Genomic DNA, 26,942 nt, shown 5'->3' on the forward strand with positions numbered 1-26,942 from the left:
TGAAGAATTTGGCATCTTTAACTTGACAGACACTCGGGACTATGTAAATCAAATAATGCTGCATTAAACCTCAAAGCAATCCTCGACCTCACGGTTGGTTGGTGTGACGGCGTGATGTGAATGTGGAACAAAAGGTAGAATTGAATATGGATTTTTGTCCTTACTGTTATAGTTTTCAGTTAAGGAAAAAGGCATGGAAAGAAAGCAGCCTGGATTTCTGAAATACACATGCACAAGCAAATTAAAATGATATACATCAAGGTTAAGATGGGAAGGCAATTACAAAAATTTTTCAGCAGTATCTAAATCATTTAATATTTCAGATTTAACCTCTCCTGGAAGTGGAGCAGATGGGCCTGCCTTGGAGTAGAAGCTAGCCAAGGATCTAATTGCTTTCTCTAGCTCAACGTACGATTCCTGCAAATGAGGTACAAGTAACTCATATGGAACCAACCCCATAAAACATACGAGTTATTACGAGTGCTTCGAAGTCATACAAGTTAGCCAAATATACATACCTCACCAGCCACCGTCTTTTGTCCCCTCCAATTGCTCAAATAGTCTCGAATAGACTCCTTTGCTGAATCTGCATTGCGCCTAAAGTTAGCGATATCCTTAGGATCTTCCTTTAGTGACTCCCGCAGTGTCTTCACCAACTCTCTTGCTGATTTCAAGTAAGCCTTTGGCAGAACTTTCCCAGATTTCGTTTTCTCATTTGGATCAAAAAGTGATTTGATGGCTCCAACAACTCCTTCCTCTTTTTCATCTTGGCCATTTGACATATCTTCAGCTTGAACTGGTAAAGGAGCTAAGCCGCAGTTGAAAGTCAGAATAGCGACCAATGCAGTACTACTACAAGATATAACATGTCGGCGACTTGATGCAGCCTCTACAGGAGGCAGAGCAACATGAGTCCTCGAATGCAGTTTATCTGCTTTCCACAGGGAAGCAGTGAAGAAACAGAAAAGGTTGATGAAGGACAGCATTAGGAAGGAAGTACATAAAGATGCTGAAACAAAAAATGCAATTATGTAGTTTTGGAAAAAAAGCAAATGAACTAGGTTAAAGAAATAGCAGTCTTCTCTCGTTAATAAGCTGAACTTCCATTAAACAAACAACCCTATAAATTATTGAATGATAAAGATCAAAACATAAATTCGGTCACAACAGCCAGGATTCTAAGCTAAATCTCAGTATTCACAGGCCACAATGGTCCTCATAATGCATCTCTCGCTCAACGGTTAACTTATTTTGTGTTGTTCTTTTCTATTTGAACATTCTTGTTCTTATTTTTACTGTTCATTCCTACCTAATATAGATCTGGAAAAAGTTCATTGAAGGCTAAAATTAAAGCTGGACTGATTTCAGATTAGCCATTTGCCCTATTATAGTATCCCAGACGGATTGCATTTGTTAACAAGGAGTGCTTCATTCCCTGTTAAATAATCGCATCAGTCAGCATTTTCGTCTTTGTAGTTTATGTAGACTACTTCTAACAATTATTGACATCTCTGTTTCAAGTCTTCCGTCTGATAGATTCTCTAGTACTATGCTTAATGGTATTGCTTGGCCTGCTACAACAATTAGAGATTCTCTCTGTTCTGGCCACTAGCTTTGAAAATGCACAGATGGCATTAGCTATTCGCCTAGCAATCCTTTGCTGAAATAGCCATCTTCATTTCTTTTTGGTTCTTCACAAATTTAATATTATGTTTAACAATGTCTATAATTACATAGTTTAATATCAAGGGGACACATCTATATTAATCAATGCAATAATAAGGTGCCGATTAATAATTGGTTAGTACTTTAATTCTATATCCTCATTTAAGATGAAATATTTTTGGAGAAACAAGGAGCAAAGACTTTTTCTCCACATGTGATTGTCATGTACATAACTAATCCTGCCTCCTGGAGATAAGGACTTGCCACAGATAGTCTAGACGACTCTTAGATGGGAGCTAGTGGCACATACGAGAGAACTTATTGGTTACTACATGCCAAGAAACACCATATTACCCATTACCAGATAATCAACTAAATGAAAAACCTAAAACGAGAGATATCAACAGTTTTCAGAATTAGTCTGCTCTTATAGGCAACCATGAAAAAGAAGATGCTACCTAGATATCCTTATCTAAAAGTAAATAAAGCTTTCCTTCACATGCGAAACCGCAATTCTTCTAGCGAGCACATTATTGCTCATATAGCTGGGATACAAAGGAAAATGCTAAATGGCCAAAATAAATAGAGAAGGACGACAAAAACGGCAGCATGGCTGCCGTTTCACGCCACCTTCTCTCTCTTACTTTTGGCTATTAGTAGCAGCAAAATAATTTTAAAAAGGCCAAAAAACAAGAAATTTGAGCCTTATCAATACTAAAAAACATTATTCTCACATAGCAACCCCCCCCCCCCCCCACCCAAAAGCGAGATTTGTGCATTAGTTAAGGAAAAAAGAAAAGAAAAGGCCATTTTGTGATGAATGGAGCCGCCGGTAGCACCGGCCAACAACAACCACACCAACGACGACTTATCCCCTTGATAGTCATTGCTCCCTTTCTTACTAGTTTGCACCTTCACAGGAAACCTCTCTTCTTTACTGTAGTCTTTGTAAAACACAAAGATTTCCTTATAACTATCAAATAACATCCCAAAAGTTAACTCATATTTTTTCGGTTGCACATTTTCAAACACATTGTTAGCTCCTATTTCTTGTAACCCTTCAAATGTATGCTCATTTTCTAAATTCTCAATTCCTACAAAATAATTAACATTTGTATTAAGAATAAGTAATTACACAAGTTTCCAAAATTTTTGTCCAGTAAAAGTTTAATACATTCAGTTTCTAGCAATTTAAATTTTTTTTTAAAAAAAATTCTAACAATTTAAATAAATAAAAAAATCCATAAACTAATTTATTTAAATCTAATGGGAAAGGGAAACTTATCAATTAACCAACAACAATTTCCTCTGTTGTCAACATTGTCGTTGTTGGCTGGTGCCACTGGCGGCTTTGTTCGTCACTAAATGGCCGCTTTTTTTTCTTTCTTTAACAAAGTGAATGTGATGCAGATCTTGCGCTCGGGTTATATTTTTTTGGAAAATGCTAAAGAGTTAGAGAAATGAGAGAAGCACGAGAGAAACAGCAGCAATTGCTGCCGTTACGCTTCCCATTTCTCTAGCTAATTTAAACAATAAAAAAAAATGACTAAAGAAATGGGATAACGCCAGAATGAAATCCAAAGCTTATCCTCTAGCCAAGCTTCCTCATCCACTCCTCTCTCCTCACCGCAAAGCACTCATTCTCGTTCACGGCAAAGCGCTCTTTCCGTCTCTCCTCCTCCTCACGGTCTCTCTTACTCACGGCAAAACACCCTTTCCGCTCTCCTCTGTCTCTCCTCCTCACGGCAAAACAGCATTGTTTTCGTCTCTCTCCTCTGTCAGGGGCTCAAGGCAAAGCAGCACTCTTGATTTGCATTCTTTCCAGCTAATGTTATCATTATGGTAAGATATTGTTGCAGGGTAGAGCACTATTAAATGCAATAGGTAATTTGGAGTTGTCGGGGTCTCATGGACAGAGGCTTTAAGAAAGTTGGGTCACAATTTAGAAGATGTAGCTAGGCAGGTCAGATAATTTTGCTATACTCTGCTCCAAAAATAATTTTCAGAATTAATTACAAGTGCATTTGTGAATCTATAGCTGTCAATTGATCATACAATCAGAGAAGTTGACGTCTTACTTTGTGAGTTTAGGGGATTTTCTTCTAAACTTGTCATTTGATTACTGAAGGAACTGGAAGCTGCAGTTGGAAATGGAGGCTTAGAAAGGCTTGCTTCCTGCTTTTTGGACTCTTTGGCTACACTTAATTACCCAGCATGGGATATGGACTTAGATACAAATATGGCTTGTTTAAACAACTCATCACTAAAGATGGTCAGGAAGAAGTTGCAGAAAGTTGGCTCGAGGTTGGGTTTATAATTCTTATTATTAGTAGAACTAGTTATTTTATTTGTAGCAGATTGGCAATATGTCCAATAATTGAAGTATCTCTTTGCAGATTGGCAGTCCTTGAGAAATTGTTACAAATGATGTGTCATATCCCATGGAATTCTATGGTGAAGTCATTCTAGGGCCAGATGGACGTAAAAAATAGGTTGGAGGAGAAAATGTGATGGATGTTGCCTATGATGTCCCAATTCCCGGATATAAAACTAAAACCACATCAAACCTTCGCCTTTGGTCTACCAAAGTTGCTGCAGAAGACTTTGATTTACATGCTTTCAATACAGGAGATCATGCTAAAGCATATGCAGCTATCACAAATGTTGAGAAAGCATGGATAATAAATGAATCCATGTGCTTCTTTTTCCACATTTGTACTGGTACGAGTATGCTATGTGGACTGAAAAACTTTTGTTGTGTTTAGATTTGCTATGTATTATATCCTGGGGATGAATACATAGCAAGAAAGACTCTTCGGTTGAAGCAACAATATACTCTATGCTCTGCCTCCATTCAAGATATCATTGTACGGTATGAAGGGAGATTAGGGGAGCCTGTGAATTGGGAAAATTTTCCTGAAAAAGTTGCAGTGCAGATGAATGACACTCACCCAACACTTTGCATTCTGGATCTGATAAGAATACTAATGGATGTTAAGGGCCTGAGTTGGAATGATATTATACAAATCCAACACACCCACACCTACCAAAAACTAAATCTTTCACAGAAATGTCAAAACAAAAATTAGAACATCAATCAATTGTTTTTCAATTAGTTTCGAACCTGCAAAAGAAATGTCAAAAAAATAAAAAATAAATTCCAGAAGCTTATTACACAAAATCACGGAAGTTTATCATATCTTGCATTGTTTATGACATTTATTTATTGTTTGCCGAGAAAATACAAGGAAAGTACAAAAAAAATAACAAGTTGAAAAAAAACACGATTTTGCTTACTTAATGTTTGCCAAGAGAGCCGAGAGAGAGGGAGAGTGCTGCTTTGCCGTGAGCCCGTAATAGAGGAGAGAGACATAAACGGTGCTGCTTTTCTGTGAGGAGGAGAGACGGAAAGGGTGCTTTCTGTGAGTAGGAGAGACCGTGAGGAGGAGGAGCGACGGAAAAAGCGCTCGCCGTGAATGATGATGGTGCTTTGCCGTGAGGAGAGAGAGGAGTGGATGAGGAAGCTTGGTTAGAGGATAAGTTTTGGATTTCATTATATCGTTATTCCATTTCTTTATTTATTTTTTATTTTTTTTATTATTTAAATTAGTTAAAGAAATGAAAAGCGAAACTGCTGCCGTTTCCCTCGTGGTTCTCATTTCTTTAGCTCTTTAGCACTACTCTATTTTTTTAGCACGGATAAGGCTTAAATTTGACTTCTTTACTATTCTTTTAATGCTACTAGTGGCCAAAAGTAAAAGAAAAAAAGGGATATAAAACATGCAGTCGTTTCTATAGTCTTTCCTTCTTTCTTTTGGCATTTAGCATTTTTCTTTGTGTCCCAAGCTACATGAGTACAGTGTTACTCATCGTAACGAGCAAATATCTGTATAAAATAAGGCAAGAGAGGCTAATGTTGAGGAGAACTCAAGGAACTTGGAAACGAGGCAACGCAACAAGCAGCTATGCATATGAACATATGAAATAAGCAGACAGCAGGAAATTAATAAAAAAAACAAAAAACAAAAAACAAAAACCAAAAGATTCAGGAAAAGTTTTCATCACTTACACTCAGAGTTAGCTTTCAGAATTTTCTTCGCGATACTCGAAACACAAATGGGATCCGTCTTTGCTGCTACAATTGTTATAGCCATTCTTGTTCTGGTTCTTGTCTTGCTTGTACCTAATAACCAAGTTTATCCATCAGCAATACCCAAACTGCACTCTAAGAAACATCCGCGGTCTGCTTCAACGCTGCTGCTCTCACCCTCAGAAGACAGAAAGTTACAAGAGATTATAATTTTGATGATTTTATCCGAATGGACGCGTGAGGCATTTTGTGCATTTTCCAGGAGTACGATATTTTTTATTTGCGTACTTATAATTCAACTATATTGCATAATCACCCCCTTTAACTTTGGTGTGGACTTGTTTTCTCCCGTTAGGGATGACGCCGTTTGGGGTAACCGTTCGAACACTTTCTAATCATTATCTCAATCGCTCGAGGTATTTATAAATAATCTATTGAATAAGTGAAGTAAACACTAAATTATTTGACAAATTACGAAACAAATCATCTAATGAAAATGAGTGCCAATAAAAATAATTAGATTTTACTCAAGAATTATAATATTACTCTTGCGTTTTTTTTAAATAAGAATAGTAGTTGAGATGGGTAATAAGTAATCCTAAGTATTTTTTTTTAAATTGTTATTTAATTGATTAACATCGTATAGATTACAAAAATTTATTAGTAGGGTAATAAACCAATATATACACACACACGGGGCATATTAGCAGCTCCTAAAAGTACCTTTAGTTTATTCTTATTAATATCTAGATGAATTAATGGATAAGATTTATTAAAATTAGATATTTAAGATTTTTTAATATTTTATCTCTTTCATGTGGACTTCACTCCAAATCTTTCTCCACGGTATTTTATCTCACCCTTTGTCGTGCTCTCTTCTGTTCTCTTGTTTTTTAATCTCTAACTCTTTTTTTTTTTTTTCTCTCAATTACAAAAAATATTTTACTCTCCCTAAATTCATCTCATAATTCTCTTTTTAGTTTTAAAAACGAAAGAAAATGCTCCACCTATGTCATCATTGAATTCATGGCCATGGGACCAAATCTTCGAGACTTTTACCGATCTAATTTTGATGTGCTTCTTACGAAATAGTAAATTCGAGGTTTTATTCTATTCATTATTCCCCTTACAGTATTACTAAGTTTTCATGTATGATAAAGAGTATAGAGAGAGAGAACAACAAAGGGATAAGAGAAGAAAGGGAGAGAGAGAGAGAGAGAGAGAGAGCACAACAAACGAAGAGAGAAAATACTGGGGAAAAAGATTTAGAGTGGGTTCTACACCGAAAGGGAAAATATTATAAATTCTTAAATATCTAATTTCAGTAAATCTCATTGGTTAATTCATCTCAAGTTTAATAAATATTAATAAGTATAAAATTAAAAGTTTTTTTACGAGGTTACTGATCTCCTCCCTCACACTCTCTCTCTTTCTATGTATATAGAATAATGATATAGCCATAAATTTTTGTACAAATTTATTTTATATAAATTGATGTGACATTAATTTATTGGTTGAATTAAATATCTCTTAACCCACATGATTTATTTATATTATTTTATATTTTCATTCAGCTAATGAATTAATATCACATCAATTTGTACAAAATAAACTTGTACAAGAATTTGTGACTGTATCATCACTCGTGTATATATATATATATAGACACATGCACACACAAATAACACTTGAAAATTTTAGAAAATAGAAATATCCCATTTATCACGAGTTTAAATTTTCATTCCAACATAAATGTAGTAGTTCTATTTGACAAGATCTGAAAACTTTCGAATTGTAATATTGAAAAAAATATTCATAAGTAATTTGACTTAAAAAAATCACAAATTATGATCACTAGTAGAAGCTTTCAATTCATTAATGGTATATTCGTCAATTGATAATCGAAATGAGTTGGAATTGAAAAGAGTAGTAATGAGAATCAAGAACAAGAATAAGAATAAATTATTTACTTGAATTATAAGAATGTAAGAATCGAAATTTGATTTGGAATTAGCTATATTCACAATTTCACATTGATGTGTTTACTTTATCTAAATATCTAAATGAGTAAAATGTCATAAGTTAATTATTGCCATTTTTATTATTATTATTTATTATAATAATTGTGATTATTGGATAATCAAGTACTTTCCAAAAATCAAAATTCTTGATCAAAGCAAGAAGAATCTAAAATTATTGATCAATGGAAGAAGAATATTACCGCTTTTGTTCAATAAGATACCGAAGTAAACGATTGACTCATTCTATATTAGAAATAACTGCAAAAAATCTTTTGATAACATGAATTCTTATTTCTCAATAATATTTCACGATAAGACGATTGAATCCTGTAAAACCATTTCCTAGAAATTTATTGATATCTTCTTAATAATAATAATAAGCACATTCATTCTTATTCTCATTTTATATTATCAATTATTCCCATTCTAAATTCTAATTCTTAAATCGCATAACTAAACGCGCCATAAATCGGACGCACCGTGTTATCTGTTCATCATAGAACCGACTAGCACAAGCTCTGTCGCACGCTCGCACAGATCAACACGTGCTTCAACTCAATGCTAATTAATTCGCCCTCTCTAGGGTTTGGCCTTCAGAGTTTGGAAGGCCACCCTTTATAACCAACATCATACCTCCATTTACACTCACCTCCGGAGAAGGCGAAGGCACAAAAGTCAACCATAAAGGAAAAAAGAGAAACGAACATCTCCAGCCATGGTCAGTACTTGTTACTCAGCGCACCCATTTAACAGTATCAACTAAAAACTTATTTTTTTCTTTTTAATATTTTTTTTCTGGGTTTATTAATGGATTTATATTAATGTTGTGAATGTGAAACTTTGTGTGCAGTCTCTGGTAGCCAACGAGGATTTTCAACACATTCTTCGTGTTCTGAACACGAATGTTGATGGGAAACAAAAGATCATGTTTGCTCTCACATCCATTAAGGGTATCGGTCGCCGTTTGGCCAATATTGTCTGCAAGAAAGCTGATGTCGACATGAACAAAAGGTTCCTATTAATATTTTTTATATTTATTTATTTTTTTGCTTCTTTTGTACTCTTCGGGTTTAGTTGGTTAATAGATTTGTTCTGTTTAGCTGGTAATGGCTGGGTACTTTAATAAGGATGTCTCTATTGGAATCTCAATCTTTTGTTTTGATTGCAATTTAGTAGAATAAGAATTGGATCTTAATTATGTATGTAGTAACACGCTCTATTGTACTTATTGCTAGTTTATTCATTTGTTATTTTGAACCTCTCAATTGCATTTTAGATGAGCTTTTCATTGTTTCTTTTTCTTGGATTGTTGTGTTGAGCTTGTGTTTTCTGTTTGTTTGACTTTGCTGAATTTTGGTTTATGTTGTCTTCTCTAGAGCTGGTGAGCTCTCTGCCGCTGAGCTTGACCAACTGATGGTGGTTGTGGCAAATCCACGCCAGTTTAAGATCCCAGACTGGTTTCTTAACAGGCAAAAGGATTACAAGGATGGGAGGTACTCCCAGGTCGTGTCTAATGCATTGGACATGAAGCTTAGGGATGATCTTGAGCGCTTGAAGAAGATCAGGTATGGTTTAGTTGTTCTTCTTTTGTAGTTATATCGTTGTAAACTTTGTATAAAAACAAAAGTTACATTTCGTATTTATTAGTTTCCCATCTCTTATTGATTAATTTGCAAACTTGATTATCCGTTATTACTTGTGTTATAATCTGTTTGTAAAGTCATGTATGTACCAGCAGTATTTTTGACTAGGCAGGCTATCTGTTTCTAAAAGTTAAGGTTAGAAAACTAGGGATTTTGCTGGAAGACGATACTTTGTATGATTTTCACTGATTTTGGAAGAATTTGGTTCGAAGTTTTAAGATTTTTGTTTCGAGAGAATCAAATGATACTAAATATATGATTGGATGTGAAAATGCTGTTAAATAAGCTTAGCAGCTTTATTACTTTTTCATACAATGTTGTATATGATATTTTGGCAATACCGAACTCACCTTAGAAATCTTCTTCTAGCCGTTGTTATTATTATTATTTTTATCTTTAGGATTTATTATTGATTTTACCTGACTTAGTGAGATGCTCTTAGCCGAGAATTTTTTTTTTTTTTGGTGTGTGTGTTGAACTTGTATTTTTCTTTGTTCACTGATAGATGGAAATCAGTATAGCACGATAAGAAATCTCACAAACCAGTAAATAAATAATAAGGCTTAGTTACTTGTGAGCAGGTCTCTCTCTCTCTCTCTATATATATATATAAATATATCAGAACTTGTAATAATAATAAATAATAGCTACTAGGAGAAGGTTCCCAAAGTGCGTTTGGTATTGCCAAAATAGTAGATACAACATCATATGAAAAAGTTACAAAGTTGCTAAGTTTGATTTAATAACAATTTCACGTCTGATCCATTAACAAATATTTAGTATGCATTTCATTTGCTTCTCTCTAAACAAAAATCTTAAAACTTCAAACCAAATTCTCCCAGAATGGGTGAAGGTAATACCTTTTGTCAACTAACAACTTCACATCTGGGTTTGTTTGTTTTGAGAGAGATGAATTTTAAGAATAAGAGGCTTTTTTCTGGACCAACACTTTGTATGATTTTGGTTTCCAAAGTGCAGGTGACTATTGTTAGCTGTTATCCAAAATTTGACCTTTATTCGAACTAAATGTTTAGTAGATCAAAATAATATGATGATTGGGCACAAGTGTGAGTAGTGCAGTTTCCAAATGCAACTATATTCTCTTTAATCTTCGCGAAAAATGAAGCATTATTGAATTATATAACCTTTCCATCACCGCTGAAGCCTTAAATGCTTATTTATCCAAATCTTCGTGTACATTCCATATTTTTGCATCAGTGGTGTGCTTATTTATTGAACCGCCCAATGGTGAATGATAAATTTTGTTTTCAATTTGCAGAAACCACCGTGGTCTACGACACTACTGGGGTCTTAGAGTTCGTGGACAGCACACCAAGACTACTGGACGCAGGGGAAAGACCGTTGGTGTCTCCAAGAAGCGTTGAGTTTTGTCGTCTCCTATTGGTTCATCAAGCTGCAAGTTTTGTTTACATGTTAGTTTTGCATCGTTCAGTATGTCTGTCTTGTAGAAGAATTGTTTTTGATAATTTTCTTCAGTTTATTTTCTTAGGTTGTCTTTTTGACTGCATTGAAAGGAATTCCATTTGATATTGTGATTAAAAAGTCATCCATGTTTTATTTAATCAGGAGGGTAATATTTCAGTTGAGAATTCTATATTCTAGAGAGTTGAATGCATTATATGCTACCAAAGCTTGCTTGAGAATTTATGTAGGATGATGGGATGTTCTTATTGTAATCGAGAACTCCATTTCTTACAGTTGTGAAACTGACTGTGTGTGAATGAGATATTTGGATGAAAGTAACAAAAGCTAGTATGAAATTACTTCAATATTATATTTTTTGTTTTTTGGACTGCGAATATAACAATTTGCATCGTTGTGCAAAACTATCCATGATGGATCCGAATTGTTAAATCTTTCGGATTTGGTCAGTAGTACTGTGGATCTATTAAAACGCAAAATGTGAAGTACTAAAGTAACGTTGGGGTGAAAATGTGAAGTACTAAAGTAACGCTGGGGTGAAAAGAGAGAGAAGTGGGAGGGAAGTTAAAAGGGGGGGGGGGGGGGGGGGAAGGGTATCTTCTTCTAATTTGAGCTCTCATTAGTTTTTTAAGATGTTTGTATAGATAAGTTTTAATTTTTTCACCACATGTATATTTGTTTATAAAAGGATCAGATATCACATATATATTCATTCAAAAGGAGATTAGATCACGAGAGAATCCTGACGAGGCAATGAGAAGAAGGCACACGATAAATTGCATGAGCTTGATAAAAAAATGGACGATGCGGTGATGAGATGAACAAAAAAGTAATTATATAAATAGACAAAAATGGAAACACGTAAACAGAATCTCTTTCCGCCAATGGCCAAGCCCAGGAGCGACGGAGCCGACATCGTATCCTACTAGTTCCAACTCACACCAGAGTAACAAGTAACATCACAAGCTACTCTGCATCCAAAACCCTAAATTCTATTCAAATCCCGGGGAATGGCCGGCGGCAATCACCCAAAATCTTCATCTCATAAACCTCCTCCTTCTTCCGCCCTTTCCTCCTATCGCAAATCCCGCTGGGAATCACCCAAAAACCCTCCTTCCGACCAGAAACCGAAACCCTCCCCCAATAAGCCCAGCCCGGCCCAGCCCAAATCCCTACCCGCCCCGACCCACCCTTCTTTCTCTTCACACGGACCTCCACTCCCCTATTCCGAACCACCACCACCACCACCAGCCTACGGCTTCCACATGCTCGAACGCCGCACCATCGTCCTAGCTGACGGCAGCGTTCGGTCATACTTCGCCCTTCCGCCCGATTACGACTTCACTCCCCGTCACAACAGCCTTTTACGGCCTGAATTTCATTTTAGTCCTGAAGCGGCAGGGTTTCGCGACCGTCGGGAGTATATCAATGGGCCGGGGCCGATGAAGAGGAAGTTCGGCGTGGATGAGGAGAAGGAACTGCAACATCTTATGTCTCGTGCGAATTCCAGCAGGGATAGGCTAGTGGGGACCAGCGGACATTTTGATGAAGAAACGAGGGCCGCTAAGTACATGAGGACCACTCCAGGTGCTGTTGGTCCGAGTGTGGTGAAGCATAAATATGATGAAGTTGATCACGCCATGCTGAAGAAGGTGTTTTTGCATTTTGTTAAGGTTATTAATGAGAATGTGGCACTGAGGAAGAGTTACTTGGTGGAGGATGGGAAGCAAGGACGGCTTCAATGTATCGCTTGTCGCAGGTTTGACCAATATAAGACCATTGTGATTCTTTATTTTTTTTTCTTTTTTCTTTTTTGTGTTGGAATTTTGTTGGTTTTCATTACTTTTGATATACTTGTGAGCAATTCTATTACTTTGACATATTTGATTGTTATGGAACAGAAAAAATTGTTCTTTTCTTTTTGCTGAGTGGTTAGGTGAATGAGGTGCCAGTTTGTGTGAAATGTGATAGTATATATTTGAATTTGCCCTTTTTTCCTATTGTCCATTTCTTGGATAGGCTTGTTTCAAAAGTGTGAAACTGGGTTTTTTGTTTTTTTGGTTGTTTAGTACCTGCGTTTGTTGGAATAGCATAGACATGAAGTTGCAGTGTTTATGTCAGTTGTAGAGCATTAGACTTTTCTTTCTCCATATAGTTGAAATTGAAGTCCTATTTTTATTTTATTTTATTTTTTTCATGTTTCTCAAGCTTGATAAGTGGCGGTGCTTGTCTTATTCAAGATTGCTTTTAGAAATAGACAGGACAGCTAGATATATAGTAAGAAGCAAAATGAGAACTTTTTGTAGAGGTTTAATGTTTCTTCTTGTTATATAGGAAGTCTAGTGGTTTTCTTCACTGGTTGATGGCGGCGTTTTGTTTTGCATGTGTTTATCGGCTACTTTTCAGTTCTGAAGGATCTAAATGACATGGGTTTGGAGATGTATAATCTTTAAGGTGAAGAGGAAGGGAGTCTGGTTTTCTGCTGTCTATTTCTGGGCATGTTCTTCGAAAATTTTGTCTAATTAACTCAGTAGGTTAAGGGTAAAATATGTAAATATTATATGCTTATCATTGTTCTTACAGCTTTAGTTGAGAATTAGTTGATTTGGGAACTTATATTTTGGAAATTAAAGAGAATTTACTACTTTTATAATACTCTTTTCAATAGTTTGAGTTTAAATCAATGTCTGGAACGTGAAAAAATGTCTGCTCTCATCCCCCTCCCCCAAATAATTTGTAGCTTTTCTCTGATTTTTACTCATAGAAATCTGAAATAGAAAGCTGATATGTCTACTTGTTTACTTGATATATTAAGACTTTGTTTTGGTTGTATACTTTTGGCCTTTTGAAAATTCTTTCCAAAGTGCTTTTGTGCGTGTCTTTGCATCCTTTATGGGGGCTACCTGCAGTGCCTCAATTTCTTGTTTTATGGTCTGTGGATTTATGATGAATTTGCACAGAACTCTCAGTCTGTGGACTCCAGTCTGTTGGGCTCAAGGAAGATATGTGTAGAGCGCTTTACCTTGGGCATGATTTGTTTGGAGATGATTGAGGGCTTTCTAGAAGTAGAGGGTAGTTCCTCTGTCAGATGGTTTAGTGGGATGTAGAGCTGGGTAGTTCCTGTGTCAGATGGTTAAGTAGAATTAAGAGGGCATTTATATGGTATGTCAGTATTGGGGTTTATGCTTGCCAAGATATTGTGAATTTGTTCTATGGCAGTTGAGGTCTTTAGTCCTGTTTGGGATTGAGGAGCTGTAGCTTTCTGCTGTGGAAAAAAAGCTGTAGTTATGAAACAAAAGTTAATAGTATACGGTATATATAATTTTTAAATAATAATTTTAGCAAAATTATTAAAGATATAATAGGATTTTTACTATACAAGTGAAAAATCATATCAACATAGGTTTCAAGCTACAGCAGCTAGCGTTTACCAAACACTTTAATATTGTATCTTTTAAGCTACAACTACCCAATCTTAATCCCAAACGGACCCTTAGCGTTGTAGTTGTGGCATTACTCTGCAGATGTTCTTTTTCATCTTGTGGTTTTGGCGCATTCTGACGCATGGAATATTGTGCTATTCATATTCACTGTGTTGCTCCTTCTCTCTCATTTTCTGGAGAATTTTTTTTAAAAATCTTTTCAAGTTTTAATGCTGTTTTCGGTTATTTCTGGCTGCTGCTGTACGCAGTTTGTATTTGTTTTAGTTCTGGACTTGATTACTTTCATGCTAGGCTAGGTGAAGGGAAATTGTAGTTCCCTTATAACTTCCTTGCAAAACCTGTCTGATAGGACTATCAGCCAGTTAAGGCCTGAAAGTTTGAGATTATTAATCATGCCGAACACTGAACTGGTTCTTGCTTGTGTTGTTATTTTCCTTTAAGCTATCCTAGTACATCAGATGTATATATTCTAAGGTTTTCTGTGGAAACTTTATTAATGGTAGTCCTTTCAATGAACCACCTTAAAGTTAGTTTTGCTAGATCCTGGTAATTTTTGTGGTTATAAACAGAAGTTTATAGCCGTATAAGGCCTATTCAGTACCTTCGAATGACTTGGTGCTTTGTTTTCTTTATAAACATGAAGTTCTTGGGTGCAGTTTTTTGGGTGTGCTTTATTTTGAGGGCCGACTCTCATTTCTGATGTTGATTTGACATTTTGTAACTACAAAGTTGCTGACCCAAGTAGTCTTACTTGTTTGATTTCTTTCTTACTGCTCTAATTTATTATCAATGTAGTACATTTAGCAGCAGGATTTTGATGAATAATTGTTGCTCTGTTGTGTTTGCTTATGCTATTGAGATTGCACTTCTGTGCACACACAGTGGCCGACACACACTTCTTTACTGTGCTTTTAACTTAATTATGCATATAGAAGTTTAATTTTTATTTCACACACAGACACACACACGTGCACAATAATTCTCAGGTGCAGATGCCTTTTTTTTTTTTAATTTTCCGTGCGGATTTGCTATTATATCATATGGCATATCAGTTAATTGATAAAAAATGATAAAAACACCAACACACCATATCGTTTAATAGCAAATCTGCCGGGGGGGGGGGGTTAGAGGAGAGGGGTGGGAGTGGGTGCCCGCTTAAGAGGACTCTGTGTGTGTGTGTGTTTTAAATTTCTTGAGTGACCTTTCTGTTTTTATTGCATTTAGTTTCTGTAGATTATGAGAGTCACTGTCATGGACAATACCTTCACTGTTCATTACTGTGAAGTGGAGCTCCCATATGCTTGGGTAAATGAAAGGTTCACTATGTTTGAATATCATTTACCTTATTCACAGGTGGTATTTGGGCTGACCTGGGAGTTTCTCCAATAGTGTAAACATGTTAGAAGTTCAACAGCTTATTTTTAAATGCTGTATATGCTTTCTACTGCGTTTAAAATTTGATTTTTACCCTTTAGTGTGGCTTGTTTGTTTTGTCCCCAATGCTATTACCTTAAATGTTATCATGAGAGACACGAACTATAATCTCTCATTAATTTTGTTGAGTTCTAGAGCAAAGGTGAATTGCAAAGTTCAAGGAGATGATAGTGAAATTTGGTGGCAACAAGGTATCAAATGGTTACTATTTTGAATGATTATTGTAGGGAACCAGATTTAGAGGAGTGTCATGTTAGCTTTATGCTATTTGATATAGTCTCTTTATGAGCAATGAAGTCTGAAAGTTGCATTGATATGGATAAGGTCACTTGTTTGGCGGCAGGGTGAGAATATAGTTAAAATGGGAAAAGGATATGGGTCATGAAGAGAAATGATATCGATAATTCACTGGAAAAAATATGGGCCGTTGGCCCATGATTCACTGTTTTGCATAATAAATATTTTGCTAAGCACAGTTATGCTTCGTATAATCAGAATGTTCCTTAGTTTTCCATATTGATACAGTAATTATTTAGTTGTTTACTTGTAGTAATTTTATGCCTCTTCTGGTTTTCTATTCACTTCATAGTTGTAACTACAGAGATATGGTAATTTCTTCCATTACAGTTATTTCTTCCATTTAGGTTAATTTTTTCCCCCACCATTTATCTTGAGGAGCAGATTATCTTTTTTGTTGGTTGGCATATTCTTCCAATCTTGCTTATTGGATGTGATTGCCTTTTGAACCGCAGGTCATTTTCCTTGCTCAGTTGATATCCTTGTGGTTGTTCGCTTTGTTAAAATGTTTCTTTTCTTCTCTTCTTGTTGAATTCCACCGTTGCCTCTTATAGAAATTAATACCTAATCATTTTCGTTTCCACTTTCTCATTCAGCTTTATGCTATATCATGTGAAAACAGCAAAATCAGACCTGAAACCTGTTTCATTATCCTCGATCAAGCATATTGCAAACCTGGAGCATCCACTTTTCTTTCTTTGATATTGCTATTTTTTTAAGACACATCCGTTCCATTAGTAATACGTCAGTAGAGCTTACACTGAAGTTTGCTTTTCTTCTTACCTGATCATTTTAGTTTCCACTTTCTCATTTTAGCACTAATATGCTATATTTAGAACAGACATGCACTTTTGTTGCATTTTACATATCAAGAAGCAATTCTTTTTTTTTTTTTAAATATTCTATATTTTGTATTCATATAGCTCATGCATCTGCTGGTAGATCATACTTTGCCTATTCTTTGTTATTGGCTTATTGCCACTGGAAAACGTAGCTTTTCTGTTCTTTCAGGATGAGATGGCTTCCAAATCTTGACTTATTTCTTGAACTCAGTGGAGTGAATTTCCATTTCAAATGTCTTAGAAGACAAGTTGGTCTTATCCAAATGTTGCACAACATAATAATTTGATGCGATGGTTCAGTTTTTCCTTTACTGCAACTTGTAGAGTTGCTTGCATGATGATAATTTTTGATTTCTAGGTGGCTGTAATGTACATATTATGCCTTTCCTATCTATGTATGCCTTAGAATATACCCTCAAACTGGTATATATGCATTGTCTTTGCTGCCATTTTAGTTCCAACATGTAGGCCGGCGGTGCTGTCTGAGAAATGCCTGAATCATCATTTTCAATGCCTTTGATATGCAAAATTACAGGTCTTCTAAAGACTTCTCCGATATGCATGGCCTGATAATGCACACCTACAACTCAGATAATGCTGACTTGCGTGTAGATCACTTGGGCTTACACAAAGCTCTTTGTGTATTAATGGGATGGAACTACTCAAAGCCTCCTGATAACTCAAAAGCCTATAAGTTTTTACCTCCTGATGAAGCGGCAGCGAATCAGGATGATCTGATTATGTGGCCACCTGTGGTGATAATTCATAATACACTTACAGGGAAAGGTAAAGATGGACGAATGGAAGGATTGGGAAACAAAGCAATGGATAAAACAATAAGAGGTATTGTGCAACCCTTGTTTTCCATTATTCCTGCTGTGTACATATCACTTTTTATGTGTTAGTTCTAGGTTCCTCTTAAGGTGTTGTCCTTTATAGTTTCAGAAGCCGCTGGTGTTGGATTCTCTTTAATACAATTACAATATTAAGCCAACCCTTATTGGTAATACCACATGTTTGAAAGTATATGTGCCATCTCTTTGAACAACCATCACTGAATATCATTTTTGATGAATTTTTCCTAATCATCACTTCTTTGGTAAAGACCCACTACTTATCTGAAATAAGCTTTTGATGTATGAGGGAGAAATCTAGCGACAAGTGCTATGAGGGTGAGTTTGATTTGTACCTTAGTACATATTCCGTGCATGCCACGAGGTTTAAGGGTTTTTTTCCCTTCCCACCTTCCTTCGTAAAAGAAAATAAATAAATAATATACTAGAGTCTTTAAAGTTGGGATAGGAGAATTCTTAACTTTTTGTCAACTTACTGGGGAGTTCATATATGTTGAATCATGATGGAAATAAGTAATATAAGCAAATGCAAGAAATTCTGCTTGGTTCCCTCTCCTGATAGGCTGTTAGGACTGCCAACTTGTTAGCCAGGATTGATCAGAGACTGAAATCGAGACTGGTGCTTTCTTGATGGACTTGGGGAGCCAAGGCATTCTTTTTGAAAGTTTGATCTAGATTTGCTTCTCTAGGTTAAGTTTCATTCTAAATGTGATTTTTGTAGTACCTTTACTGCTCTTGGAGCTCTTGAATACCATTCATTACCTACATCTGGAGCTCTTGAATACTATTCATTACCTATATTTTTTGTTTTATCTGCTTATTTGTTTCTGATCATTATGGTTGTGTTTACGACTGTTCTACTATGGTGCAGCTCTAGTAGTGCTTATGATAATGAGTCACTAGTAAGTGCTCTGTACCTAGGTGTAAAAGTATTAAGTTTTCACATGACATTTTTTGTTCCGTCTGTTAGTTTATTTTATACTGAAGTCATTCGATCTGCTCCAGTCTGCCCTACAAATTTCCTTTCTGTTAATAGAGTTATTGGTATCACTGTGCTACTGCTGATAATTTATGTAGTCTGGTTCTCTGAAAATAAGGCTTTTAGAAACTCCAGGTGCTATCACCCATAACATAGTGTTACACGGCTTTCTGTTTTCTCAGGTAATTTGATTGCCTGTTGATCATTTAAAGTGTTCTTTTGTTGCATGGTAAAAAAGTCAGACATACGTGCATGCTGGTTCAAGCTGATTCATTCTCTGTCTCTTAGGTGATTTCATGCAGGTTCTACTTTCTCATACATTATATCTGAAGAGTCATGAATTTAGCAAGTTATAAAGTACTGGTGCTGTTGCCAATTGTGCCTCAGTTTTGACCTGTGGAGCTTATAGTGACAAACAACCAATCTCAACTGAATTCATCAATGATTAGTAGGATCAGCGACGTAAACCTTTTTGGCACATGGCAATTATCCCAATTCAACACAAATATTCAGCCGCTTCTTGAATTTCTTGATTTGGGCTGGGATTGACCTACATGCATCATATTAGGATGATACTATCTTGATGTTGGAATTCACATGCCATATTTTGGGATTCAAAGATAGCCGAAAATTATCATCATTTTTTCAGACTACTAATTTGTTGAGTGCTTAGAGTTTTTGCATAACTCTATCATGACACTTATCTTTGAGAAGACCTACTACAATGGTGAACTTTAATACAGGCACATGCGAGTTATGGCCTTTTATATATTCTTTGATTATGAGCTGGCAGAACCACATTTTGAACTGCAGCTAACCAACTGCTTTATTTATTGGTGTTTGTGGATGGGAAGTTCTCTGTCATGTTACGTTATCTTTGTTATCACTTGTTTTTTCTTTTTTGTGTTTATCCAATTGTGTGGCTTTTATTTCTGACGGTAGGTTCTCTCCAATTATTGAATGGATTATGGAGCACCATAGTATAATTTGATGATTCTTTTATGGTTTCTTTGATCTCGTATTGTTTGTAAAGTTATCTCCAAAGTCGCCATGTTAAAAATATGATTGCCTCTTTGTTGTGGAATTCTGAATCTCAAACTATAATGAAACTGGCAGGATATTTCATGTTCCTCTTCCGTTTAACTGCAGCTGTTGGATATTTGCATCTCTCTCTCTCACTCACTCACTCATATATGTTTGATTGATTCTAAACAGTCGAGTCACATTTAATTTCTTCTGCGTCTTCTATGGTTACAGGAGATGGGTTTTTTCCTTTTGGGCCTCTGTGACTTCTCACCAGTTACTTCCAAAGCTGATCCTATGTGACAATTAGTGTCTGGTGCATATTATTATGAGAAACCTTATAAATGCATCTCTATCCATGATAATTCTGATGGGTTTTGTTGTGTTCTCAATTTCATACAAGTTATTTTCACTTGTATTGATTCTTTTTTATGTGTCCTTAGATCTTGGTTTTGGGACTGGCAAGTCAAAATCTTTGTATGGAAGAGAAGGTCATCTGGGCATAACTCTAGTAAAGTTTGCTGGTGACCAATCTGGGTTGAAGGATGCCGTGCGGTTGGCAGAGTACTTTGAGAAGGACAGTCGTGGGCGCAAGGTTTGGGCCCGTGTGCAGCCCTTGTCATTAGGCAAGGATGATGAGAACAATCCAAGTCTTGTGACAGTAGATCAGAGAACTGGGGAGAAAAAGAGGATCTTATACGGATATATTGGAACTGCTTCTGATCTGGACAAGGTAGATTTTGAGACCAGGAAAAAGGCTGTGATTGAGAGCCGGAGGGAAATCAAAGCATCAAAGTAGATTATGTGTATGTTACAAGGTAAATTATAGTGTACCTTAACGTTTGTATTTTTATTTAGTCCATGAATCACTAATCCTCATTTTTTTCCCTTTTCTTTTTTTCTTTCCCCCTTTTGATAGTGTGGAAGACAATGGGTATTCATGTTGTTTGATTGCTAACAGTATTTAAGAGGGGAGCATCCTCCGGTTAAACCACTAATGTTACAGTGTTACACCATTTATCATACAACTTATTGACTTCAGGTCATGTTGGTCAGATCATGTGTTCCTTGACTGTTGATCTTATTTCAACAGTGCTGATTCAGTGATTCGTCACTCTCGTACTTTCTTTTCCATACTTTTACCATCAGGTAGTGTTTAGATTTGAGTTCGTTGAGCAGACCCCATGTGTTTGCTCCAGTGAAGCTCAAAATTTACTAGAAACCAATTGCTGTAAATATCAGAATAAAAGAGGCTGACTTCTGTGCTGCCTTATGCCGTATGTTGACTAATAATTGGTGAGAGGTTCTTCACACTCAGAGCAGGAAACTGTGTTGTACGTTAAGATGGTTGGTTAGGACAGTTTAGACTGAGACTGAGCATAATGGATTCTTAGTGGGGATGATATAAATCCCCAGTAAAGGGGCCTCGAGTAATTTTCTTCATTCGGGAAGGGTCTATAGATAACTTCGTACTAAATTTTTTATTTGGGGAAGTGACGGGATAACACTCAATATTTTAGTAAGGAGAGGATGAGAATTTGGTGAAATCCCCATGTCCTCCTCATTGGTATTTTTAAACTTTTATTTTTATTTTACTTTTTCTAAAAATTTTAGTAAATACAATTAAAATTTGAATTATAATGCTATGAATGTAAATAAACAAAATATCATAATATTTATAAGAATAATATAAATAACAGCTAATATAAACCCTTAAAAAAGGGAAAAGATAATTTTGTTGATAGATATTTATACCATGCGAATTTTATGGATATGTTTAATTTTGAAGTGCTACTTTTGCTTTATTTTCGTAGATTATCATGCAATTTCGATGACATTGAATTAGTTTGATGGAAATAATTTTAACTACTTTATTTTATTTTGATGTTTTTGTGTTAGTAATAGGATTTTACATTTTTACTTGAAGACTATTAAATCAAATTTGAAAAATAAAAGTATCATTTATTTGGGAACTCGACATTGATAGAGATTTCCATCTCAAGTAATTTTGAGGGGGATGGAGAGTATAAGAAGATATAATCAAAATATTGGAAATGGATACTCAATTATTAGATGAGAATTGCTACATTTTCAGTGGGGGTGTTAATAATCCAATTTGGTCTGCTCAATCTGTTTGATTCGTAAAAATTCGATCCGTAAAAATTTAAAAATTGGTAGATTGAATTGGAAATTAAAAAATTTGTAGTCAATAGATTGGATATGGGGATTTATTTATGTAAATTTACTAAAATTTGTAAATTCACAAAAAAGTAAAAAAATTATTTAATAAAAAATTAAACTTGTAAATATGGCATTATGCTTATTAATAAATAAGTTAAAATATAGTTATATTAACATCATATTGTGTCTTAGCTGATAATAATATAAAATAAAAATAATTAAATAAAAATATATATTTCCTTAGCAGTTAATTTTTATGTGCTAATGTAAATAAATGAGATTTTTTTTTTGGTGTGTTATATTTTGAAACTTTGAATGTATTTTTTAAGTTTATTTAAACAATTAATTTATTAAAATCTTATTTGATTTTGAATTTGATCGTAGTAAAATTATTTTTATATTATTTTTTTTATTTAGTTAGTTCGTGGATAGGACATGATTAAAAATTTTTAATCCGCAAACTAATCTATAAAATGATAGATTGGATATGGATTTGGTCAAATCCGCATTCGATTCGCAGACATATAAATTGGATTTGGATTGAATTTTACCAATTTGTTAATTGAATTAGATTAAAAATTTATAATACACAAAATCATGAATTTGATATGAATTGATGTTCAATCCGCAAGGATGTGACAATCTTTTGATAGGAGTTAAAATCACACTTGTACAGTAGAACATTACTCAATGTTGAAAATAAATTGTAAGGGAAAACTACGGTGCAACTGTAGTACCGTATCACAGCTACACCTAACTATTAGATCCCGTCTCCAGTTGTCACCATAGCTGAATCTAATAAATGGGTGTAGCTGTGGTATGGTACCATAGTTGTACCATAGCTGGATCCCAAATTGTAATATAATTATAAGAGGCTAATGTTACAAACAAGTGGAAAAGGTCTAGGAGATGCCACTGACTCACTGGGTTGTTGAAAATAGTATTAATACCTTGAATTGAACACCGTTGAGACCTGTTTCTGCCCTTATATTGTGCGGTGGCTTCTGGCGTGGGCCAGAAATACTAATGATGATCAATATCGCATGTTGCGAATGTGAGATGTTTGTTTCTTTAACCAGGCTCAGCAGTACGGAAAGAATTTTTGCGGACACGTCCTCTATCTTCATGTGATCCAGTTCACTTTGCATGTCGCATGCCCATCTTATCTTCTTTAAATATTTTACGGTCTTTTTATATTTTATTGTTCTACTGTTGGTCTTGGTTCTCGTGGCAATCCAAGCCTGAAGATGCCCTGTGGGAAGCTTGTCTGCTCCTATTTTTCTCACTCATTGTCTGCGGGGATTAAAGTTAATAACTTTACACAGTGTGAGAACTTTGGATACCTTACTGTTGGGATTTGACACAATCGCACTGATCAGCCTTTGGTTGCTGGGAAATTTACCATCGTGGACATGGGTTCATGAGCAGAATTTTGGATTTTCTTTTTCCTAGTAATATGACTTTAGGTCTTGTTTTTATGTAATAATTATCCAGCCTGATTATGTTTAAATATGTTTTTATGTTAGTGAAAGTCTGCGATATATATGGACACACACACGCAAAATTCAATGTTGGTTGGTGCGTCCTCTTAGTTTTTACTTTACACTCAAGTTTCTGTTGTCGACACAATTCGGGGGTTGAGTAACGAAAAATTTAGAAAATTTGAGATTTTTCAATGGAGAGGACGCTGGAAGTGACCCTTGTTCTCTGCACTCTTGAGTAGTTTTGCAAGTCAAATATGGAATCTTTGAATTAGTAGAGCTTGATTACCTTGCTAGCTTAGTAATAACAAAAGTGTCGGCCGCTACCGTGAACGAGGTAAGCATCCCGATCACCAACAAGCATACGTGATACGTATTTACATGACCAACTTGAGCACGATCAGATGTCTGCCTACGTTTGTCGCACATCTTGTCAAGTTTCTCTGGCCCAACAACTTACAATTACAAGTCCCAGTTATTCTTATTTTGGATATTATCATACCCTAATATTATTGACTGTTAATCAGTTGACGCCACACTCTCGCTCGTGTCATCTGTTCCAGGTTCATTTAAAACCTCAACAAGACCCATCGTGAGTTGGCCCCCCTTAGCTTTCATTTTATGGTTGCTTTTGTTTGCCTCCTGTTGCATGAACGCTGCCAATTTGGCACCATCTATTTGCCTATTTATGTCTTGTTTTTAAACATAAGCAAATCACCCCCCTTTAATCTCACATTCAGCTCCGCTCAATAATTATGGCCTAACGTGGACCCAAGCACCATACTTTAAAAGGATTTCAATTTTTGAGGCTTAGTTTCAACTAAACCTTTGTTAGCGAGTCAAATTATACATGCATGGAATCATTGCCTATTTTGAAAATTGTTGGATGCTTGATTCAAACTTCTCAATCCAAGATAGAAACTATTAACTATTAACAAACTTGTATGATTGAATTCTAATCTCCCTCAACCTCCAAATGTCAACACATTAAAGTGGGGTTCTTTAATATTTACGTGTCATAGGCCCAACCTCCCGGATGGTCCCCAATATTATTGTCTCAAAACATTTTTAGGGATGTAAATGCTAAAAAGCAATTAAAGTACGTTGACAAAATAGGAACCCAGAGTTGCGTATTTAAGTTCTAGGTGGTGTTTAATTCGACGACAAAAGTATACGTCGAAGTTTGAACGTCTCTCACGTGGCAAGGAGATTTTAATATCACGTATACATGATGTGTTATCATTAGAAGAAATCATGCGATGAACCGAGCAAGAAACACATGCATACAATCAATTTAATTCTCCTACTACAGATAATATTCTTGAATAACAGCCCAAGCATGCCACGTCATAAGTTCTCATTTTGTAGTCAGCTTTACAGTTATTTGCTGTAACAGAAGCTCCGCCAATATACGGGCAGACATGCTCTTTTAGATCTTGCTTTTACCAAACAACGGGATACACGCATGCGGCATGCCTGATCAACTCAGTGCTGTTCGTCAGTGTCCATCATCTTCACTTCTCCTGCAGTCTGTACAGTGACAATACAATCAATAAAATATTTTTATTTCTCGCGTATTTTAAAATAATATGTCTGGAAATGTCTTACTTTATGTGACTCTACCCATGTGGTGGTCACAGTGGGCCTGGCCCACCCCACACCCAACCCTCCACTTTTCCCAGCTTTTCCTCGCCCCCTCTCTCTCTCTCTCTCTCTCTGCTTTTTTCCTCTTACGATCTCACTTCGGTTTCCGGGAAAAGCAAGTTTCCCACTCCATCCAAACACTGCCTTATCTTACATCATCATCATCATCCCCACCTACCTTTAACCCCCCCCCCCCCCGCCCCCACCTTCCTTATCCTACGCACCCCCGGCTCACTCTAGAATCCAGCGCGGACCACATCCTTTACAGTCGCCTTCATACGTGGTATTCCAACAACCGTCCACGTCAGCAAGCTTGTTTTTGTTTTCTACTGAACTCCACCATCATATAATTCAGCCCCTCTTTTCTCGTTCATTTCTTTAGGGTTCGGTTTCAAATATCGGACTACTTTACTTTCTTTTAACTCGGCTTTACTGAACTCACCAAACGAGTAGCAAACTTAACTCGAAAACCATGGGGTCGATCCCCGATCCAGGCGAGTTAAGTGAGTTGAATCCGCTGAGTTTCGACGAGTTCCAGCGCCAGACCTCGTTGATGACCAGCTGCACACTCCTCTGGAAAGAGCTCTCCGATCACTTCACTTCTCTCGAGCAAAACCTCCAGAAGAAATCAGCTGCGCTCAGGCACAAAATCCAAACCCTGGACACTCAGACGAAAGCGTCATTGGACGTTCTAAAGAAGCGCGAGGTGACCATCGACGGCAGCGTGGAGATCGCAATGGAGAAACTCGAGGACCGGACCGAGGCGACGCTGAATTCTATCTCGCGGGGGCAGGAGCTCGGCGACGGCGAGGTGGATGACGGAGACGGGTTGTTGATGATTCTGATGAGTTATTGTTTGAAAATGGAGGCGAGGGGGTTCTGGAAGTTTGTTGTAACAAAAAAGAAGGAAATTGAGGAGTTGAGGAATGCGTTGCCGGCGGCGTTAAGTGAGTGCGTGGATCCTGCTAAGTTTGTTATGGAGGCGATATCGGAGGTGTTTCCGGTGGATAAGAGGAGTGACAAGAGCGGGAATGACTTGGGGTGGGCGTGTGTGTTGGTGTTGGAGAGTTTGATACCGGTGATGGTGGACCCGGTGATTGGGAAAATGAGGATGTTGGTGACACCGAGTGTTAAGGAGAAGGCGAAGGAGATTGCGGAGAGGTGGAAGGCGAGTCTGGAGGAGAGAGGAGGGATTGAGAATGTGAAGACGCCGGATGTCCATACGTTCTTGCAGCTTTTGGTCACGTTTGGGATCGTTAAGAAGGAGGATGTGGACTTGTATAGGAAGCTCGTGGTGGGTTCTGCGTGGCGGAAGCAGATGCCTAAGCTTGCTGTTTCGCTTGGTTTGGGTGATAAGATGCCTGGTATGTCAGCTATATTCTGTTTGTTAGGCTTCTGTTTAGAAATTTAACTAATTTTGGGCGATGAAGATGACAAAGTAGAAACATCAAGTAGACTTCTTTGATCGCTGATGGGTTAACAATGTCACAGATTTTGTATAACCTAATTTGTGAGGTTACTGTCAGTTATTTCGGGATATTAAGTTTTTGTCACAATGTTAGCTCCTGACAAATGTTGTCTGCATTTGTTGTTTGCTTGTAGAAAATAAACAGTTTGTGTTTAGAGATAGAGCATAATGAGTTTCTAGGTCAAGTATGGTCTGTGTATATGTGTAATTATGGTATCAGTTGATTGTTTTAGCTTGTATGTTTTGGCATGCTGCTTTATTATGCATCAGCAATTGGGTGTGGGTATTTTCTTGTAACTTTGTTTCCGACAATGTAAGTTCGGAATTAGTAGTGCATATAATCTTTTGTTCCAACGCAAACCCCCCCCCCCCCCCCCCCCCCCCCCCTTAGTACAAAACATAGTATGTAAAACGCATCCCTTCTATTTAGACTG

General features: G+C 36.4%; 4 protein-coding genes across 9 annotated transcripts in view; 3 read left to right on the forward strand and 1 right to left on the reverse strand.

Moving 5' to 3' along the window:
* Nucleotides 1-56: 56 nt before the first annotated feature.
* Nucleotides 57-6,025, reverse strand: LOC18032340 (photosystem II D1 precursor processing protein PSB27-H2, chloroplastic). Of its 6 annotated transcripts, none has more exons than XM_024190048.1 (4): nucleotides 5,735-6,025; nucleotides 519-1,009; nucleotides 331-417; nucleotides 57-217 (listed from the first exon to the last, which is right to left on the reverse strand). In XM_024190048.1, the coding sequence occupies exons 1-4, from the start codon at nucleotides 5,817-5,819 to the stop codon at nucleotides 176-178; spliced, it is 705 nt and encodes a 234-aa protein (XP_024045816.1). In that variant the 5' UTR covers nucleotides 5,820-6,025; the 3' UTR covers nucleotides 57-175. The 6 variants fall into 6 exon arrangements, with proteins under 6 accessions (XP_024045816.1, XP_024045892.1, XP_024045774.1 ...); XM_024190124.1 differs by adding an exon at nucleotides 4,963-5,628 and having other exon boundaries at nucleotides 57-417; nucleotides 519-931; nucleotides 5,735-5,825; XM_024190006.1 differs by adding an exon at nucleotides 4,963-5,628 and having other exon boundaries at nucleotides 57-417; nucleotides 5,735-5,825.
* A 2,288-nt stretch (nucleotides 6,026-8,313) lies between these two features.
* On the forward strand, nucleotides 8,314-11,139 carry LOC18031743 (40S ribosomal protein S18). The gene is made up of 4 exons (XM_006419868.2): nucleotides 8,314-8,494; nucleotides 8,627-8,787; nucleotides 9,153-9,341; nucleotides 10,699-11,139. Exons 1-4 carry the CDS (start codon nucleotides 8,492-8,494, stop codon nucleotides 10,802-10,804), a joined length of 459 nt encoding a protein of 152 aa, XP_006419931.1. The 5' UTR covers nucleotides 8,314-8,491; the 3' UTR covers nucleotides 10,805-11,139.
* Nucleotides 11,140-11,539: 400 nt separating this feature from the next.
* Nucleotides 11,540-21,014, forward strand: LOC18031539. The gene is made up of 4 exons (XM_006419871.2): nucleotides 11,540-12,621; nucleotides 17,414-17,721; nucleotides 20,178-20,552; nucleotides 20,654-21,014. Exons 1-3 carry the CDS (start codon nucleotides 11,873-11,875, stop codon nucleotides 20,531-20,533), a joined length of 1,413 nt encoding a protein of 470 aa, XP_006419934.2. The 5' UTR covers nucleotides 11,540-11,872; the 3' UTR covers nucleotides 20,534-20,552; nucleotides 20,654-21,014.
* A 4,498-nt stretch (nucleotides 21,015-25,512) lies between these two features.
* Nucleotides 25,513-26,942, forward strand: part of LOC18032434 (FRIGIDA-like protein 4a) — a 3,660-nt gene continuing 2,230 nt past the window's right edge. Inside the window, exon 1 of the mRNA XM_006419873.2 lies at nucleotides 25,513-26,404. Within this exon, the coding sequence (XP_006419936.2) occupies nucleotides 25,513-26,404 (892 nt within the window). The remainder of the gene's footprint in view (nucleotides 26,405-26,942) is intronic.

The sequence above is a fragment of the Citrus clementina genome, unplaced genomic scaffold (assembly GCF_000493195.1).
Source record: "Citrus clementina cultivar Clemenules unplaced genomic scaffold, Citrus_clementina_v1.0 scaffold_9, whole genome shotgun sequence".
Taxonomy (NCBI): domain Eukaryota; kingdom Viridiplantae; phylum Streptophyta; class Magnoliopsida; order Sapindales; family Rutaceae; genus Citrus; species Citrus x clementina.

What these genes read in the sequence shown, in the direction of transcription:
- LOC18032340 (XM_006419867.2), bottom strand. Translation starts at nt 5,819, where the DNA reads ATGGCTATAACAATTGTAGCAGCAAAGACGGATCCCATTTGTGTTTCG. An exon ending in TCTGAAAGCTAACTCTGAGT is followed by an intron (nt 1,010 to 5,734) that starts GTAAGTGATGAA and finishes TTTTTGTTTCAG; the next exon opens with CATCTTTATGTACTTCCTTC. An exon ending in AAAAGACGGTGGCTGGTGAG is followed by an intron (nt 418 to 518) that starts GTATGTATATTT and finishes CCTCATTTGCAG; the next exon opens with GAATCGTACGTTGAGCTAGA.
- LOC18031743 (XM_006419868.2), top strand. An exon ending in GATGTCGACATGAACAAAAG is followed by an intron (nt 8,788 to 9,152) that starts GTTCCTATTAAT and finishes TGTCTTCTCTAG; the next exon opens with AGCTGGTGAGCTCTCTGCCG. An exon ending in GAGCGCTTGAAGAAGATCAG is followed by an intron (nt 9,342 to 10,698) that starts GTATGGTTTAGT and finishes TTCAATTTGCAG; the next exon opens with AAACCACCGTGGTCTACGAC.
- LOC18031539 (XM_006419871.2), top strand. Translation starts at nt 11,873, where the DNA reads ATGGCCGGCGGCAATCACCCAAAATCTTCATCTCATAAACCTCCTCCT. An exon ending in CAATGTATCGCTTGTCGCAG is followed by an intron (nt 12,622 to 17,413) that starts GTTTGACCAATA and finishes GCAAAATTACAG; the next exon opens with GTCTTCTAAAGACTTCTCCG. An exon ending in AATGGATAAAACAATAAGAG is followed by an intron (nt 17,722 to 20,177) that starts GTATTGTGCAAC and finishes ATGTGTCCTTAG; the next exon opens with ATCTTGGTTTTGGGACTGGC.